Raw genomic sequence first — 15,508 nt, forward strand, 5'->3', positions numbered from 1 at the left:
GTTAGACTGATTCATCAAATGATGGAATCAATTACATTGACATGTAACAAAGTAGTTGGAATAAAAATGAAAAGCTTTATTAAATACAAATATAACTACTAAAGACTACCAATTGATATACTATAACTAAGGTCAATATAAAGAAAAGAAAGAAAGGAAAAAAAAAATAAAAAGGAATTGACCGCATACCAAAAATAGAAAAAAAAAAAAAGAGAAAACGGACTTCGTTTGCCTCCAATTCCAGTCGCTCTATGTTAGTCTTCAAATAGACAAACGCCATTGATTTAATAGCGGATAATGATGATAATGATATTGATTATTACTAAAATTGTAAAAATCCATAGTTTAAAGGTTATTTTATGGATCACCATACATCAATTTCAAATAAACTACTATTCACCTGAAATCAAAATAAAAATAATAAAAATGGTTTATTGAATAATGAAGATAAATATGTTTGGCAAAAAAAAAATAAGTCTATTTGGTATACTCTATTTCTACAAAAGGGAAAAATCATGCAAATTTGTCGGCATCATGTAATTCAATATCTTCATCATGATACAAAGGTTTATGATGATGATGATGATGTTGCTGTTGATGACGGCGATGAGGATGTTGATGACCATGCGTCAATTTCCATAGTAGCGGTGTAGCAATCAGGGTAAGAGAGGTAACAGCCAATAAAAGATAATAGACTTCACGAGAGATGATTTGTAATTGTTTGGCACGAGAAGCTAATACAAAGACAAATTCTGAGATTTGAGATAACGCCACAGACATAGTAGAGCAGGTATGCATATCAAACTTGAAGGAAAATAAAACACTCATGGTGACCAAGTACTTGAAGCCCATCACCATTGTTGTCAAAATCAAAAGTAAGATCAATTCTGATGCAAGAAATGAAGGATAGATATGAAGTCCAATCGATGCGAAAAATAAACATGCAAAAAGATCCCGTACAGGTGACACCACTGATAATAAAGATTCATGAATATTATTTTCTGATGACGGTACTACTACTGCTGCTGTTGTTGTTGATGTTGTTGTTGTTTTAGGTACTGATGATCTAATCACTACACCAGCTGCAAAACATCCCAATTCCATACCAAGTCCTAATCTTTCCGATACCAATGACATGATCAAACATACCGCCAAGGAACCCAAAAGCCAAAGTTCATGATGATAATGCGTCATGTTGCCATGTAAAAGGATGACAATATGAGCCGGTAAGAACCGATGGACCAAACGAGGAATACTGGGAATCATGATGCGTACCAAACCATAACAAACAGTAGCAAACAAGAGAAAGGACATGGAAACCGATAAAACAGCTTTAGCCACTTGAATACCTGATTTCGCCAACGCAGGAACGATCGCCAACATAAAACCAAGTAATACATCTTGCATCACCAATAAACCATACAGATGATCCAGATGTTCCAATGGAATGACTTTGACCACCACAGCAGTAGAACTGAGACTAACACAGGCACCTACAAAGATAGCTTCTTTGATACTTGTTCCCAACACGAGACCCATCATCATAAAGAATAGAATAGTCACTAATAACATAAGACTGGCTCCACCCAATGCAAGTCGCCACATTGCTTTTAATTTCTCCAATGAACATTCTAATCCCAATACAAATACAATCAGTACGACACCTAATTGAGCCAATGTTTCTGTTTGGATTAATTCCTACATGACAAAGAAAAAGGAATGAGATTTTTTTCTTATATATATATAGATATGTCTTTACCTTGATCAAATTGTATCCGGAAGGACCAGCAACAATACCAGCAAGAATATATCCAAAAAAGGCTATGGTAATAAATACACAAAAAAAAAAGGAGATCATGGTCAACATTTATTTAGTTTTTTTTTTTTTTTTTTTTTTCTATTAAGGATGATTTACCTGGTAACCCAATAAATGAAAAGAGCATTCCAAAAGCAAAAGAAATCACTAGGATCAAAATGACATCGTGTAAGAATTGCATATCTTCATATATGATGGTTGTATCAAAAGGTCGAGTCATGATATACTCATTTTGGTCTTGATCGATCAAAGTGACAATAGATGGTATTTCTCCCTTTCCATCGGTATTCAGTCTATTGTTGTTGTCATTTCTGTCGTCATCATTGTTGGTGTTATCAATATGGTCACTGTTGGATGATGAAGACGGTGAATATGGATGTTGTGGGTCTTGTTCATCATAAGATTGTTGTCCTTGTTGTTGTTGTTGTTGATGTTTATTACCATCTTCTACCTTAAAAACTGTTTCCAAATGCCCATTTGTGAATTGTGAATGATGTTGATGCATTTCCTTTTCCAACAGATCAGCATTATCACTGACTTCTTGTAACATGGAGTGCAGAATGTCCTTCATTGATTCCCCTTGTGTCACTATATCGTCCGATTGATGCTGATGATGAGGTGCATATTCCTTTGATCCCGCTTTCCCATTGTCCTTGTTTTCTTCTTCTGTGGTCGCCCAAGCTTTCAATTGAGACCAAGGTGTAGATCGCAATTGATCGTGAGATGCTTTGATGGCAAGTTGAAAATCATAGGTCAAGCGTAACGCAGCAGTTCGATAATCATAAAGACGTTGTTGTTGTTGTGAAGATTTGGTACTATTGGTAGATGTCTCTTCCACAGTGTTGGCATAAACTTTAAGCATACCATAAACAAGAGACTCGAAAGCATGAAAGTCATCTAGTTGTACACCGACCAAGTGATAAAGATGTGAAGTTGTGTCACTATCTTGTACATGCTGTAAATCGTTATAAAGTCGTTCCTTCCTTTGTGCTAAAGCTTCTCCATACCGCTGACCATTTTCTAATATAGTATATAAAGAAGCTGCATCCTGCGGTACTAACCTTGAATCCTAAAACAAGAACAAGACAAAAAGGTTAAGTACCCAGAGTTATATATTTTTATTTTAAAGTAATTCTTTACTTTTATAGACGGATCTCCATAAATGCTAGATATAAAGAAAAGTTGAATAATAAGAAGATATATATGTAGATACATGAAACGAGAGGAATGAGAAAGATTGTGGAATAAGAACTAACAGAAAAAAAAAAAAAGATAGTTCAATTGGGTTTGGCCTTTTGGTTCCTTTTGGATTTTTTTTTTTACAGCTAAAAATTTAAAACTCATCAAATTTCACAAGCAAATCATACTTCAATGTTGGAAAAGTCCAGACGCTTTTTTCCAAAGTTAGTTGAAAAAACCTGATAGTGAAAAGTGGATGTGGTTCTTTTTTTTTTTTTTTTTTTTTTTGTGCCGTCTTTCTTTTTTACTTTTTTTTTCTTTTTCCTTCACTCTTATGTTTTAGATCTCTACAACTATTGTTATTATACAGCTTACCTTTTAATAGTGTTTCCTCTCTCTAATTAACACAGGCACTAATGTATACTGAAGCATCATCTTTTATCAATATCTTATTCAACCTAAATCTTGTATTGTCGTCTTTCCGTTCACTTGGTCATACACGACAGAACACTTCCTTCTCTGGTGCCTTCTTGTTTCCCCATTATCCTTGCTCTTCTTGTTGTGCCTCTGGTTGTGTATCCTTTGCTTGACCTCTCTGTCTTTCTTGTTCTTCGGATCCCTTCTTTCACCTTATGACATTATAACTACCCTTATTGTGTCACGTACATCCTGGATTGGTCGATGCGTGAACAACCGAGCCCTTGAGCAAGACATTCTTTTTTCTTTTTTTTTTTCTTTTTTTTTGTAAGTGTACATATGCAAACATATTAAATCACACTAACGTTCTATCATTTCTTCTTTTCAAACACCGATGGCATCGCATGATATCAGAAATATATTGGGAAATCTCAAGACAAACGACAAACGAATAGACAGTAATTGGATATGTAAGAAAGTCTCCTGGCAAAGAGAAAATGGAAACTCGAATTCGTCTTCTACAAAAAATGACGGACAGGTTATTTTTCAGGTCTCTGGTTGATAAGAGCGTTGTCTCGGCTACAGTGTGTCAAATGAAACGATTGCAATCAAGAGTTTTTTTTACTGTTATCTTTTTTTTTAACAATATATCTTTTCATTACTTTATCTTTTTTATACTTTTGTCTTTATTATTTTGAATAAAAGAAAATACATTATGAAACTCATTAAACGAACTATCCAAAGATCCCTGTAATGAAGTGTCACGCACCTGGTGGAAAATATTCAACAAAATAAAAAAAAGCCGTATTAACAGATGTGAAGAAATTACAACGTGTTCTCTCGCACAAAGGAAGTTGTATTGTCGATGAAAACCTGTGGTTCACGGATCCTGAATGTTCTCAGCTTGCTGCAGATACATAAACATTTTCTTCATACAATGTCATTTTCATATTACAATCATCTGATAAATAGTAAATTCAATAAAAACAATCTATACTTTATTTCCAAAATCAAATAATCATCTTGTTGAATATATATATATAAACGACTATGGACGCTTTCAATAATGGATTGCGTTGTTGTCAGTTGGAATTGCAAATTGTGCGTTAATTGATGATAAAGGAAAATGAAAGATAGATTGCCAATCTAATAATGATGATTGAATGATGATGACTGGTAGATAAAGAATATTGTAGAATTGAAAAGTACAATAGCCAGTTGGTTAATGATTCAGGGGAAATAACGAAAGAAAAGGAACTAAAAATAAGAGAATCACTTGATGCGATATCTCGCTTTTAAAGCCCCGTTTGTTTCATTTTTTTTTTTTTTGGGTGCAAAACACTGTGTGCGCCATGTTTGTAACTTTCTTTTTTTTTAGATATTTCATCAATGCAGACTCCGGAGTTTCTTTCTTCTTTCTCTTGTCCATTTGTTTTCTCTTTCCCATAACCTCTTTTTCTCTTCTTATATATTTTATCAATATGTGAAAATCCTTTTTTTTTATCAGGTAAAAGTTTTGAATATAAAAAGGTATCATAAAAATACTAATATATTATTATTATTATTTATTGTACGAAATTAGTCTAGTACAATTCCCTGAAGTATCAAAACCACATAAACTATGATGATGAAACAACTTGTATTGTCACTGCAAACCTCTGATCGCCAAAGAAGAATACGTTGAAATGGATAATGACTTTGGCACTGTTCTATACACTGACTGGAACTGATAACGATATATTTGTATTAGAATGATGGAAGGGGACGATATTTATGGATTTTCATCGACTGTGACTAAACTCTCCCCAGAATTACAAGAATTTCGCTTACGAATTCCAACGATAACTGAGGATGAAAGGTCAATCCGTGTGTTACAACCCCATATTCGTGAACATGTACTTGCCTATGAACCTACTGCTCTTCAAGAGATACAAAGACTAGTGTTAGTCAAGGATGGGGTCAGAGCGACTATTAATTCAAGATTATCTTTACCTCAGACAAGAACCGGTAATAAAAATGAAAATGATTGTATATATCCGCATGTATCGTCGATCACGCTATATTAACATTCATATCTTGTGTTTACCATAGTCATTCACCAGATACGAAAATGTGGAACTGAAGATTATCAACAACGACAACAGCAGCAAACTGACGCTGGGAAAGAAACGATGAACATTCTTATAGCACCATCTGTTCGAATCGATGTTGAACAACGACCACGTCTCGACCCTTCTTCCTCCAACGGGTTTGAACCATCGCCATCGTCACTGATCTTCATCCCCAAGCGATTCATCACTTGGTACAACTCTATGACTTTTGACAATGGGTACAAGCAATTATACTCATTCGATGAACTTGCGCAGTTACGAAAGGTCAGATCGAAGTTCAGTGCCGCAAGCACATACCTCCTATGCCGATCATCATCCGTCTTCACAAATGATATCCGTAGTAGACCTGCCACCATTTGGACGCTCTGTGACTTTGACGCCAACCAAGGCAACATTTCCTCCGCATCAATGGTGTCTCGATTGTTCCGTGCAGTGGCAACAAGCGTTTTTGACAATGGAAAGGAAGCGACTTTGGAATCAAAATTGGTCCAGGAAATTGCCAATAAACTCAAGAATGGACTTTGGTGGATCAGTAGGGAGAAGGCATTTATGATGTATTCGTATTTTTAGTGTAATATAGCATTGGTATCCATTTATAATAAAAAAAAAAAAAAAGAAAAGAATGAATAACAACCAATATCACGTTCTATGAAGTGTAATAATCAAAACTTATTTAAAATATATTCTTAAAAAGTTAAAAAAAAATGACCATGTTGGTACTATTTGGTAATTATTTTCAACTAAAAATTAATAATAATATTAAAACATAAGATTGTTAATATAATAATATCTAATCTATCCAAACCAGATATTAATTCCATTCTCAAAAATTTGAAAATACATCTACAATACTTCATAAATAATGAATATTGACATTTTATTGTTTTTTGATTTCAGACATCTCACATTTCATCAATACCTCATCAAGTTCTGATAGTTTACATAAATTATATAGTATTGGATCTTTAGGAATAATGTTAGGCATATTCCAATGATCTTTGTTTCTAATAGAACTTACAGTATCTGTAGTTGTACCTATTAATTTTGCAATTTGTTTGTCTGTCATTTTTGGATAATTTAAAATAAGCCAATATGCTGCATCCGGTTTGTCACGACGTCTTGCTACTGGGGTATATTTTTTTTTTGTTTTGGCCATTTTTTAAAATAATAAGAGAAAAAGGTAAAGGGCACCCCCCTCTACTGAAATAAAAAATATTCTCGGAATTTAAAACAAAACATAGAAGAAATGTTTAATTTATTGTAACAAGTCAAAAAAAAAAAAACTAAAAAACAACGTTGTATAGAGTAAATTACCATTGCGTTCAAATCCTGCTGATATTGATATGTCAAGAGACCTATAAAGAAGGGCGTGAATAAGAATAGTGAATATATTTATTGTTACCGTATTATTGATATTTAATATACGAAGTCCTGTGTTAAGATTTTTTTTTGTTCTTAACGGATGATGATGGGATATAGGATGGATGGATGATTTAAATAAAATATTTAAATCGATGATTATATAGAGGTACTGAGCACCAGTTCCTTTTATAAAAAAGAACAAAACGTATTTTGATAAAAAAATAAAATGATCCAAATATGGAAATGGATTAATGTTGGTAATCACAGTAAATGATGATCAGATAAAAGAAAATAAATGAAAGATACCAAATGACTTGATGATTTGGTATATAAATAAAAAAAAAATAATAATAAGTGTGATGATTGTTAAGATAATTAAAACCAATGGATGATTATTTCCAATAGAGTGGCCAAAGTGATTTATAATTGTTAAAATAATATTTTTCTTTAAAAAAATTGACCATGATTGTATTTTATTTTCATATCATCTATTTATACTAAATACTATCTTATACTAAATTATATATATTTTTTTTTAAAGACAGATTTTGTAAACTAAAGAAAAGTGTGGGATTTGTCAATATCGTGAGATCTAAAGAAATGTGTGGGATTTGCAAAAATCGTGAGATCCAGGTAAAAGTGTGAGATTTCAAAAAATTTTCTTTTAAAGATCCGCATCGTTGAATGATATGAAATTCGCTTCTTCATCTGCTTGTGGTCTTGGCTTTTGTTGTAAGTTTCCATGAACTGTGGAAATACCCTCATGAACTCTAATTCGAGTTGTTCAATCTCTGTAATAGGTTGAGTGAAGACTTGTTGTTGGATCGCATGGTTTTGCATGAGTTTGACTATGTTCATTTTGCACGGTTCCTTTGCTGTGAACTTTGATCTTCCCATGCTGCCCTATCACGCTTACTAGATGCTGGACATCCTTTGGTATTAACTTTATCGGTTGCTTCAGATTCAATGCCATTTCATGATGAGATTTGTCCAATATGACTTCCAACATGTTGATAATATCCTGTCGTTCTTGATTGCTTATATCCGAGTTAAGATTGGCATGTATCAGATACAGCAATTCATTTCCACGCTCGATAAGATGATCATGACTTGTTGTTGCTGGTTCATTCATATTAATACCTTTGCTGTTATCACCGCTGGTCAAATGAGCATTGGTATGAAAAGATGAGTCGGTGTCAACCGTAGGAGCCAATCCGATGTCGCCATCATCAGTATCAGAATCAATAACAATAACATGTTTTTCAGTAGTCGCTGTTGGAAGTACATGGTCATCATAGCTATCGTCCACTAAGTCAATCACCGAATAGTCATCGCTGTCATAAATCATTTCGGGGCACCTTGACCTCACCATTACCACAAGTCTTCTTGTCATCATCATTCGTGCCTACAGTATGATATAAACTAAAGATGAGCATTCATATAGTTTGTTATTCTTACAGTTAGCTATTACTGTACCGTAAATATATTCATTAGTAGGTATGTCATCTTCTTTCAAGATCCAACGAGGATGAATGGCAGTTAACGGTATAGGAGAAGAGTCACCAGAAATCATGAGCGCATGGTAACTTGTACTGGATTTTGATTTCACATTCACAGTCATCCTTCTTGTTCACTCTATACGAGGCTGGTACGACGTCGTTTTTCAATCGATTAAATGCAAACTTGCTGATTTTGAGCCGTAAGTGATTCATCCTATGAGCATCTTTATCTAGCATGAATGAAGGATTGTATTTGAAGGATTCGATCTCGGTACACTGTTCAATCTTTTCCCACTATTAAAACGTACAACATAAATGCAGTAAGTCAGTTTCATTATTCACAATAGTCGCTCATTAAGACTTACCATTCCCAAATACCATCTATCAATACTTTCAAATACTATTTCCATGCTGGCATTGGTATGTGTCACAAGTTGCTTCAGTTTTGCGTGTGCACCTTCGACCCGATTTGTCGTTCTGTTACCCAGATGAGGTACATGACCAGCACGAAGGCCAACCCATTTTTCTTTTACTTGCATCATTCTATAAAAGAATAAATAAATAGTGTATATAAAAAAAAGGAAAAAAAAAGTGTGGAGAAAAGGAAAGAGAAGGTAGAAAAAGAAAATTGTTAGGAAACGAAATAAATAAAAATGTAACGAAAAGTCCGACTAGGTAAATGGCGATGTGCCAAAGTAATATATAATAGAGAGAAAGAATATGTTGTAATGCGCTAATGAGAATAAAGTATTTACAAAGAAGTAAGGTTAGCTTTTAATATTAAAGAAAAAGTGATAAAAATATATGAAAAAGAGAACGACTTTATAATATATTTCCTTTTTTCATCTAACTTGATTCTCTTAAGCTTGGATTCAGCTATCATTTAATTTATTTAAGGAACAATTGTCTGAAAGGAAATGATAGATAACATTAAAAAAAAGTAATGATTGTAAATAGTGACAATGAATATAATTTTATTAAACAAAAAGAATGTAAATGTGTATAATTGTATATTAAGTATGATAGTAAAAAGAATCACCAACGCTTTAAGCCAGAATAAGATAAAAAGATCAAGAAGATATCTCTAATTGATTGTAAGTCGAATCCAATTGAATCCTATAATACATCCTGTACATCCATTTTGTTGATCCAGACGGATAGCCACTTCTCGTAGTACCCTATTGACATGAAATTATAATGATCAATCTTCATGTATCTAGATTTCTTTCTTTCTTTCAGACGTATATTCAGTAATAGTCATTATCCAGGATACCAAGTAAGAAGGATGAGAAGAAGAAAGAACGATAATCCTAGATGGACAGATGTTGTAGTAAAAACATCAAGGTCGAAAGAACGCGTATACAAGAAAAAAAGAAGAAAAGTAGAGTTAGAAATAAGAAGAGGAAAGAACTTGTTTTTGAAACTTACAACTAATAAGAGTGAATGTCTGTAAAAGCACATAGAGAAAAGCGTATAGCAAAGAGGTTGGAATGATTCGTGTATAAAAATACAAAAAGGTTAGAAAAAAACAGTATCATTATCTTTTTTTTTGTTTGTCTTACTTTAATCGTCATATTTGTATCTAGAATATGGATTCAAATAAAAAAAAAAAGAGAGATCAATATCATATAACGTTGGTGACATAATGAAATGGATTTACCTTATTAAACATGAGTAATACAGCATATAACAGGTTAAAGGTACTTGTGTTCACTTGTTTTAACTAAAAGGTAGAAACACACTATAAAAAAGAAGGATTCAGTCAGTTCATGAATACAATGAATATATGTATAGACAATCTTTTATTATTATTTCCATACCTCACTCTGATTTGTCTTAAAAGGTAAACGTATAAAAAAAGAAAAAAAAAAAGAAGAAAAAGAAAAATAAAACAAGCGCGCTTTTTTATTTGGCAATGCATTTAATTTTCGCACAGCGACCCTGTGGGCAAAATATGCTCCTTCCAAATTAGGACTAGGAACCCAATATTTTATTCAACTCTACATAGAAACCCTAAATTCTACCTAGAAAACCAATTTTTATTCATTTCTACCTATTTGACCTAATAATTATGTTTATTACAAAAAAAAAAAAAAAAAAAAAAGATCTGCAAAAACCGTTTAAAACCGTTTTAAACGGTTTTGAACGGTTTTGAACGGTTTTGAACGGTTTTGAACGGTTTTGAACGGTTTTGAACGGTTTTGAACGGTTTTAAATGGTTTTTTGATATTCTTGTTCCTGCTCCTGTCGACGCTCCTGAAGGAAGTGGAAGCTGTCGTATCAGCGTATTCCATAACGATATGCGTAAAATAAAATCAAAGTATGCATTCACAAATAAAGAATAAAAAATACATCTGAAGATGGAATCAATTACATTGACGTGTAACAAAGTAGTTGAAATAAAAATAAAATGTTTTATTAAATAAAAATATAACTACTAAAGACTACTAATTGATATACTATAAGTAAAGTTGTTATAAAGAAAGGAAAGAAATAAAAAGAAAATAAAACTTACCGCATATCTAAAAAAATAAAAAATAGAAATACGGACTTTGAAAGTTATTATGCTCATGATCTTTTGATACTATCAAGAAAGATATATATCAATGAATAAACGTTCCAGGGCAACTAATATAATGAATCACTACACATATGATGATTCATCACATCAATGGAAAATAGAATACTAATAAAATTATACTCTCTGTATAACAGTATTACAAATTAAAATAAAAAAAGAAAATAAAATAAAATTTGGTCACTAATCTTAAATATGGTGTAATCATACCAGTATTACGTATCACTCACTACGTACTTATATATAAGACCATCAAAATTTTTTGTGTAGATACTTTGTCTCTTTTTTCAATCATCTTCAAAATAAAAAGAAATCTCACAGACTTGTTCTCGTCTCCTTTTTTTTATTTTTACTTTATTATTATCACACTACACCAATTCCACAGAAACCCATCAAAATTGTAAAAAAAAAAAAAAAAAAAAAAAAAGGCACTTCATTTTTTTTATTGCAGAGATACTAATTGAGAAGACTACGCGAAGACTATACTGATAAGCATTTGTGACGCACTGTATCCTGAGGTGGAATATTGACTGCACCATCTTCTTCATCATCCAGTTGTTTCATATTGACGACTTGATCATCCAATGCCACAAATAGATATGCCAGCAATTCAAAGACTCGCAGCCATTTGTTCCTTTGCTTATATGAGGTGGGAATTTCGGCCTTGCGCACTTGACGGTAACTGAATTTTGCATTCTCATCAAATTGAACCTCTGATAAGACGATGGATGTTTTGATAGATTGCACGCCAAATATTTTTGTTCGTAGCATGGTGTCAAATCTAGCATTAAGATGGATGTTGGCGATGCCCTTTAACATTGCAATCATGCTGCTGAGTTGCTTAATACTGTCATCGACAGTTTTCGATACTGATTCTCTATGCTGGCCACACGATCCTTCCATCACGAGTCGTTCATTCGCGTTCCAATCGTATCCCAATCCATCTGCAAAGCGTGATGAACCTTTTTCCCAAATTGTAAGATCCATTTCTTCCAGAGCGTGGTGAGTCGTTTCGCATTCGCACCAATCAAAGTTAAGCAGGCCCGTTTGATTCCCAAACGTTTGAAACAGTGGCACCACACGTCGTACCCACCATGTTCTTTCGTAATCCTTTCGTGCTGTTGAAGTGTTGTTCAATATTGATATTGGTGTTGCTGTACAGTTGTCGACGAAGTTGATCAAAATGAATTTCATCATATTCAGTAACTTGGCTTCTCGAGATGTTATATCATGTTGTTTCTGTGTCCACAACCATGTAGCTAATTGTTCTTGATCTTGGTCCAAAGCAGCCATGAGAAACGAACGTGCATGATGGAATGCATTGAGGGTTGCCAACGTCGATTGCTCAGCGAGAGCTGTGTCAATTGAAACGATCGGTCGAACGTCATCAATGAATTTTTGCGGAAACTTGGGAGTATTTTGTTCATACAAATAAGTCGTTGACGAAAAAGTAACAATGTTTCTGTTGCTCATGCCAATATGCACTGTTTTTTCGCGTGGTCGTTTTTTTGGTCGTTGTTGATCACCATTTCCTTCAGAAGTGTCAACAGACGTGTTTTGTTGCAAATGCTCGTTTTCAATATGACGTCGTAACTTATCCATGTTGTCGTAGTGACTGAGGCAAGAAGGGCAACCAAAGTGTTCATTGATGTTTTCGTGTGCATTATTGCCGACCTTTTGCACATACGCGTATTGATCCGTTTCGAAACGCTGTCTTCCTCTGGGCATTTTCGGTAGGTCAATCTGGTGCACTGTAATGAGGTGACTGCGCAGATAACGTGGTTCGCTTAGTTGCCTAGAACAAACATGACAGCAGTACTTCAAAGAAACCAGTGTTTTTACGGCCATGGCAACTGTGGGGAAAAAAAAAAAAGGAGCAGGAACAAGAATATCAAAAAACTGTTCAAACCCCGAACGGTTTTAAACGGTTTTAAACGGTTTTTGCAGATCTTTTTTTTTTTTTTTTTGTTATGAATTTCAGGTGGCAAAAAAAAAAGTAAATCTACCTATTATATGCTTTCTAGCCTAAATAGGAGAAATGCGACATGCGATGACAGTATCTTTTCTCTCATGATATGGCACACTTCGGTGACAAATGTCTTTTTCTTTTTTTCACATGCTCATACGGGGTATGATGATAATTGTCTTCATTCCATTATTGTTATTTTTAGCCTACATTTCACGATCACTATAATGTAGTCACTAAAAGTTGTTCATATAATATAAGACAAAGAAGATCACATTGATTGTTTTTGTTTGACTACTACAACGTTTTGGATATAATTCAACAAGTGAGGGGAAAAGATATAATGATAAATATCATCACAGCACAAAGACATCTATCTATTTTGCAAAGATCTTTTTTATTTTTTTACGACTAAGGCATGAATAAAGAAAGACTTCGAAAAAAGAAACATGATAAATAAAATAAAAATAAATAAAGCCTTGACCATAATAATAAATACTACACTAGAATGATTCATCAATAAAAAAAGAAGAACTAACTAAACTAATTCTGTGAGATTGTAGTTAATGGTATCAGTTCTGTCGATAAAATCAATTCCAGAATTTTCCCTTTGCAATTGCTGGACCACCAAGACCTGCTTTCGTAACATTGTTACCAGGTAGGCAACAAGGTCGAATAACTTCAGCCAGTCCAATCTCTGGTTATAATCCACTGGTACTTCGGCTCTTCGGCATTCTTGATGCATGTATCGTCCAACAAGGCATGGGTCGAGGGCCGTCGTTGACAAGGTAACCGTTGAGCAAACAGACTGAATTGAGAAAGCAAGCAACTTTTTTTGCTGTTGAGTATACTAATGGACTTGAATTACCAAAATATTTTGTAGCAATTTGGAAACGTGGATTGGCGGCAATGGGAAAGCCGGGGTCTTGTCGTCACCATAAATATGTACTTGAGGAAAGAGTATGAAGATCGGTATTAATATCACGAACGAATTTTTCAAGTCTATATATATTGCTGTCTCCAGCCAGTGAGGGAGCCTCATGATAAGTTTTTGAAGAAGCGGTATTTTCAATACTTGATGCTGATTGGCTGAAATTGGCGATGAGATTCATAAAAGAGTTTGCATTTTCGTATGTCACTTGTGAAAAGGATCTGCAACAAAAGGTTTAGGAGTTGAACTTGGATCTGACCTGACGCGACTATGCAAGTTCATCGAACGAGTACAATTGCTTGTATCCATTGTCAAATGTCATGGAGTTATACCATTTGATGAATCGTTTGGGTACTAAAACGGAAGTCGATGGCGATGGCTGAAATATGTTTGCTGATAATGGATCAAAGCAAGGCTGTTCAATCGGCAGCATAATCTTCTCATGATGAGCATCATGCTGTAATATACTTCTGTACAGCAAAAACCAGTAATCTATCACAGAAATAAAAAAAAAAAGATTAATCATCTCCTTCGTTTATCTGGAACTTCCCCAAAGCCTTTTTTTTTCTTTTGTTTTTTGATCTTACCCTTTTTTGCAAGAATCTAGGAGTGAAATGTCCTCCATGCTTCGACTGTACACATAGTGCATCCATTGACGCCTCTTCCAGTCCGTATTGAGAATGGTCGAAAATTGTTCGTTCATTTCGACATGAACCTTTTTGTAATCAATATTCTGATGCAAGGAATGAAGATGTGCTCAGGATGTAAGACTGCTTTGCATGTGGCTCGACGACTTCAACTTGTATATCTGGATGGTACAGTAAAGGAATTTGTATAGATTAATGACAATGGTAAAGTAGGCTTCAATCTTTTTTCTTTCTTTATTTTACCCTTTATCCTCCCATTCTGATAGAAACGTAACGTAACCAGGGACGTCGTTGTCAGTCAGTGTATAAAAGCGTTATCAAGCCAAATGATGACTTTACGATACAAATGTTTCATCTTCATGGTTTACGCGGGTTGGTTGATGCGATACTTGCCAAGACAGTTCAGGGATTTGACTAGTTTATTTTGTACAATAATAATAATAATATATTAGCCATTATGGATACATTATCAGAACTTTTACCTGATAAAAAGGATTTTCACATATTGATAAAAGATATAAGAAGAAAAGAAAAGAGAATAAAAGTTGAATTTAAATAAGAAAAAGAGGCATGAGAAAGTAAACAAAGAGAAAGAGAAGTTAAAAAAAGAAAGGAACTCCGAAACTTATGCATTGGGTACACATTGATAAAAAACAAAAAAGTATTGTTGATATAATACAAATCTTAAAATGAAAGTAAAACAATTATATTGAATAGCATACACCTTGAGTATAACATCAAACTCATTATGATAAAATATTTATTCTAGTGTTTGTTTATTCAGAAACTACAAAATCGTGCTTTAAATTAAAAATAAAAAAATAATAATAATCTTATTGACTCTTTCCCTTGTCTCATTCTTATATTTATCAACATTACTCAAACATGCAATAAAAAGTGTCCTAATTACAACAAACTTCAAATTGGGCTGTGTAACAGGATCAACACAGCTAAAACACAAGTCATCAGCTCTAATTAATACGAATGGTGAGAGAGTCGACA

General features: G+C 33.6%; 7 protein-coding genes across 7 annotated transcripts; 2 read left to right on the top strand and 5 right to left on the bottom strand.

Moving 5' to 3' along the window:
• Positions 1-513: 513 nt before the first annotated feature.
• BX664DRAFT_270171 (Sodium/hydrogen exchanger family-domain-containing protein) lies at positions 514-2,882 on the bottom strand (the record flags this gene model as incomplete). The annotated part of the gene is made up of 4 exons (XM_051541081.1): positions 514-1,019; positions 1,080-1,562; positions 1,916-2,086; positions 2,258-2,882. Coding segments are annotated over 4 exons (1,785 nt in total), but the record flags the coding sequence as incomplete, so codon positions are not given.
• A 988-nt stretch (positions 2,883-3,870) lies between these two features.
• BX664DRAFT_269742 (uncharacterized protein) lies at positions 3,871-4,110 on the top strand (the record flags this gene model as incomplete). The annotated part of the gene is made up of 1 exon (XM_051541063.1): positions 3,871-4,110. A coding segment is annotated over one exon (240 nt), but the record flags the coding sequence as incomplete, so codon positions are not given.
• Positions 4,111-4,810: 700 nt separating this feature from the next.
• BX664DRAFT_343010 (uncharacterized protein) lies at positions 4,811-6,155 on the top strand. The gene is made up of 3 exons (XM_051547248.1): positions 4,811-4,919; positions 4,995-5,419; positions 5,504-6,155. The coding sequence occupies exons 2-3, from the start codon at positions 5,164-5,166 to the stop codon at positions 6,091-6,093; spliced, it is 846 nt and encodes a 281-aa protein (XP_051396414.1). The 5' UTR covers positions 4,811-4,919; positions 4,995-5,163; the 3' UTR covers positions 6,094-6,155.
• Positions 6,156-6,375: 220 nt separating this feature from the next.
• Positions 6,376-6,709, bottom strand: BX664DRAFT_343011 (uncharacterized protein). The gene has a single exon (XM_051547249.1). The coding sequence runs from the start codon at positions 6,677-6,679 to the stop codon at positions 6,401-6,403; it is 279 nt and encodes a 92-aa protein (XP_051396415.1). The 5' UTR covers positions 6,680-6,709; the 3' UTR covers positions 6,376-6,400.
• Positions 6,710-7,345: 636 nt separating this feature from the next.
• Positions 7,346-8,505, bottom strand: BX664DRAFT_40949 (uncharacterized protein). Its single transcript, XM_051549569.1, has 2 exons — positions 8,362-8,505; positions 7,346-8,290 (listed from the first exon to the last, which is right to left on the bottom strand). The coding sequence occupies exons 1-2, from the start codon at positions 8,389-8,391 to the stop codon at positions 7,670-7,672; spliced, it is 651 nt and encodes a 216-aa protein (XP_051396416.1). The 5' UTR covers positions 8,392-8,505; the 3' UTR covers positions 7,346-7,669.
• A 2,859-nt stretch (positions 8,506-11,364) lies between these two features.
• On the bottom strand, positions 11,365-12,927 carry BX664DRAFT_343018 (uncharacterized protein). Its single transcript, XM_051547250.1, has 2 exons — positions 12,515-12,927; positions 11,365-12,494 (listed from the first exon to the last, which is right to left on the bottom strand). Exons 1-2 carry the CDS (start codon positions 12,645-12,647, stop codon positions 11,443-11,445), a joined length of 1,185 nt encoding a protein of 394 aa, XP_051396417.1. The 5' UTR covers positions 12,648-12,927; the 3' UTR covers positions 11,365-11,442.
• Positions 12,928-14,127: 1,200 nt separating this feature from the next.
• Positions 14,128-14,562, bottom strand: BX664DRAFT_318238 (uncharacterized protein; the record flags this gene model as incomplete). The annotated part of the gene is made up of 2 exons (XM_051542791.1): positions 14,128-14,329; positions 14,447-14,562. 2 exons carry the CDS (start codon positions 14,560-14,562, stop codon positions 14,128-14,130), a joined length of 318 nt encoding a protein of 105 aa, XP_051396418.1.
• Positions 14,563-15,508: the final 946 nt, after the last annotated feature.

This window comes from Halteromyces radiatus (genome assembly GCF_025201355.1).
Source record: "Halteromyces radiatus strain CBS 162.75 chromosome Unknown BX664scaffold_10, whole genome shotgun sequence".
Taxonomy (NCBI): Eukaryota; Fungi; Mucoromycota; class Mucoromycetes; order Mucorales; family Cunninghamellaceae; genus Halteromyces; species Halteromyces radiatus.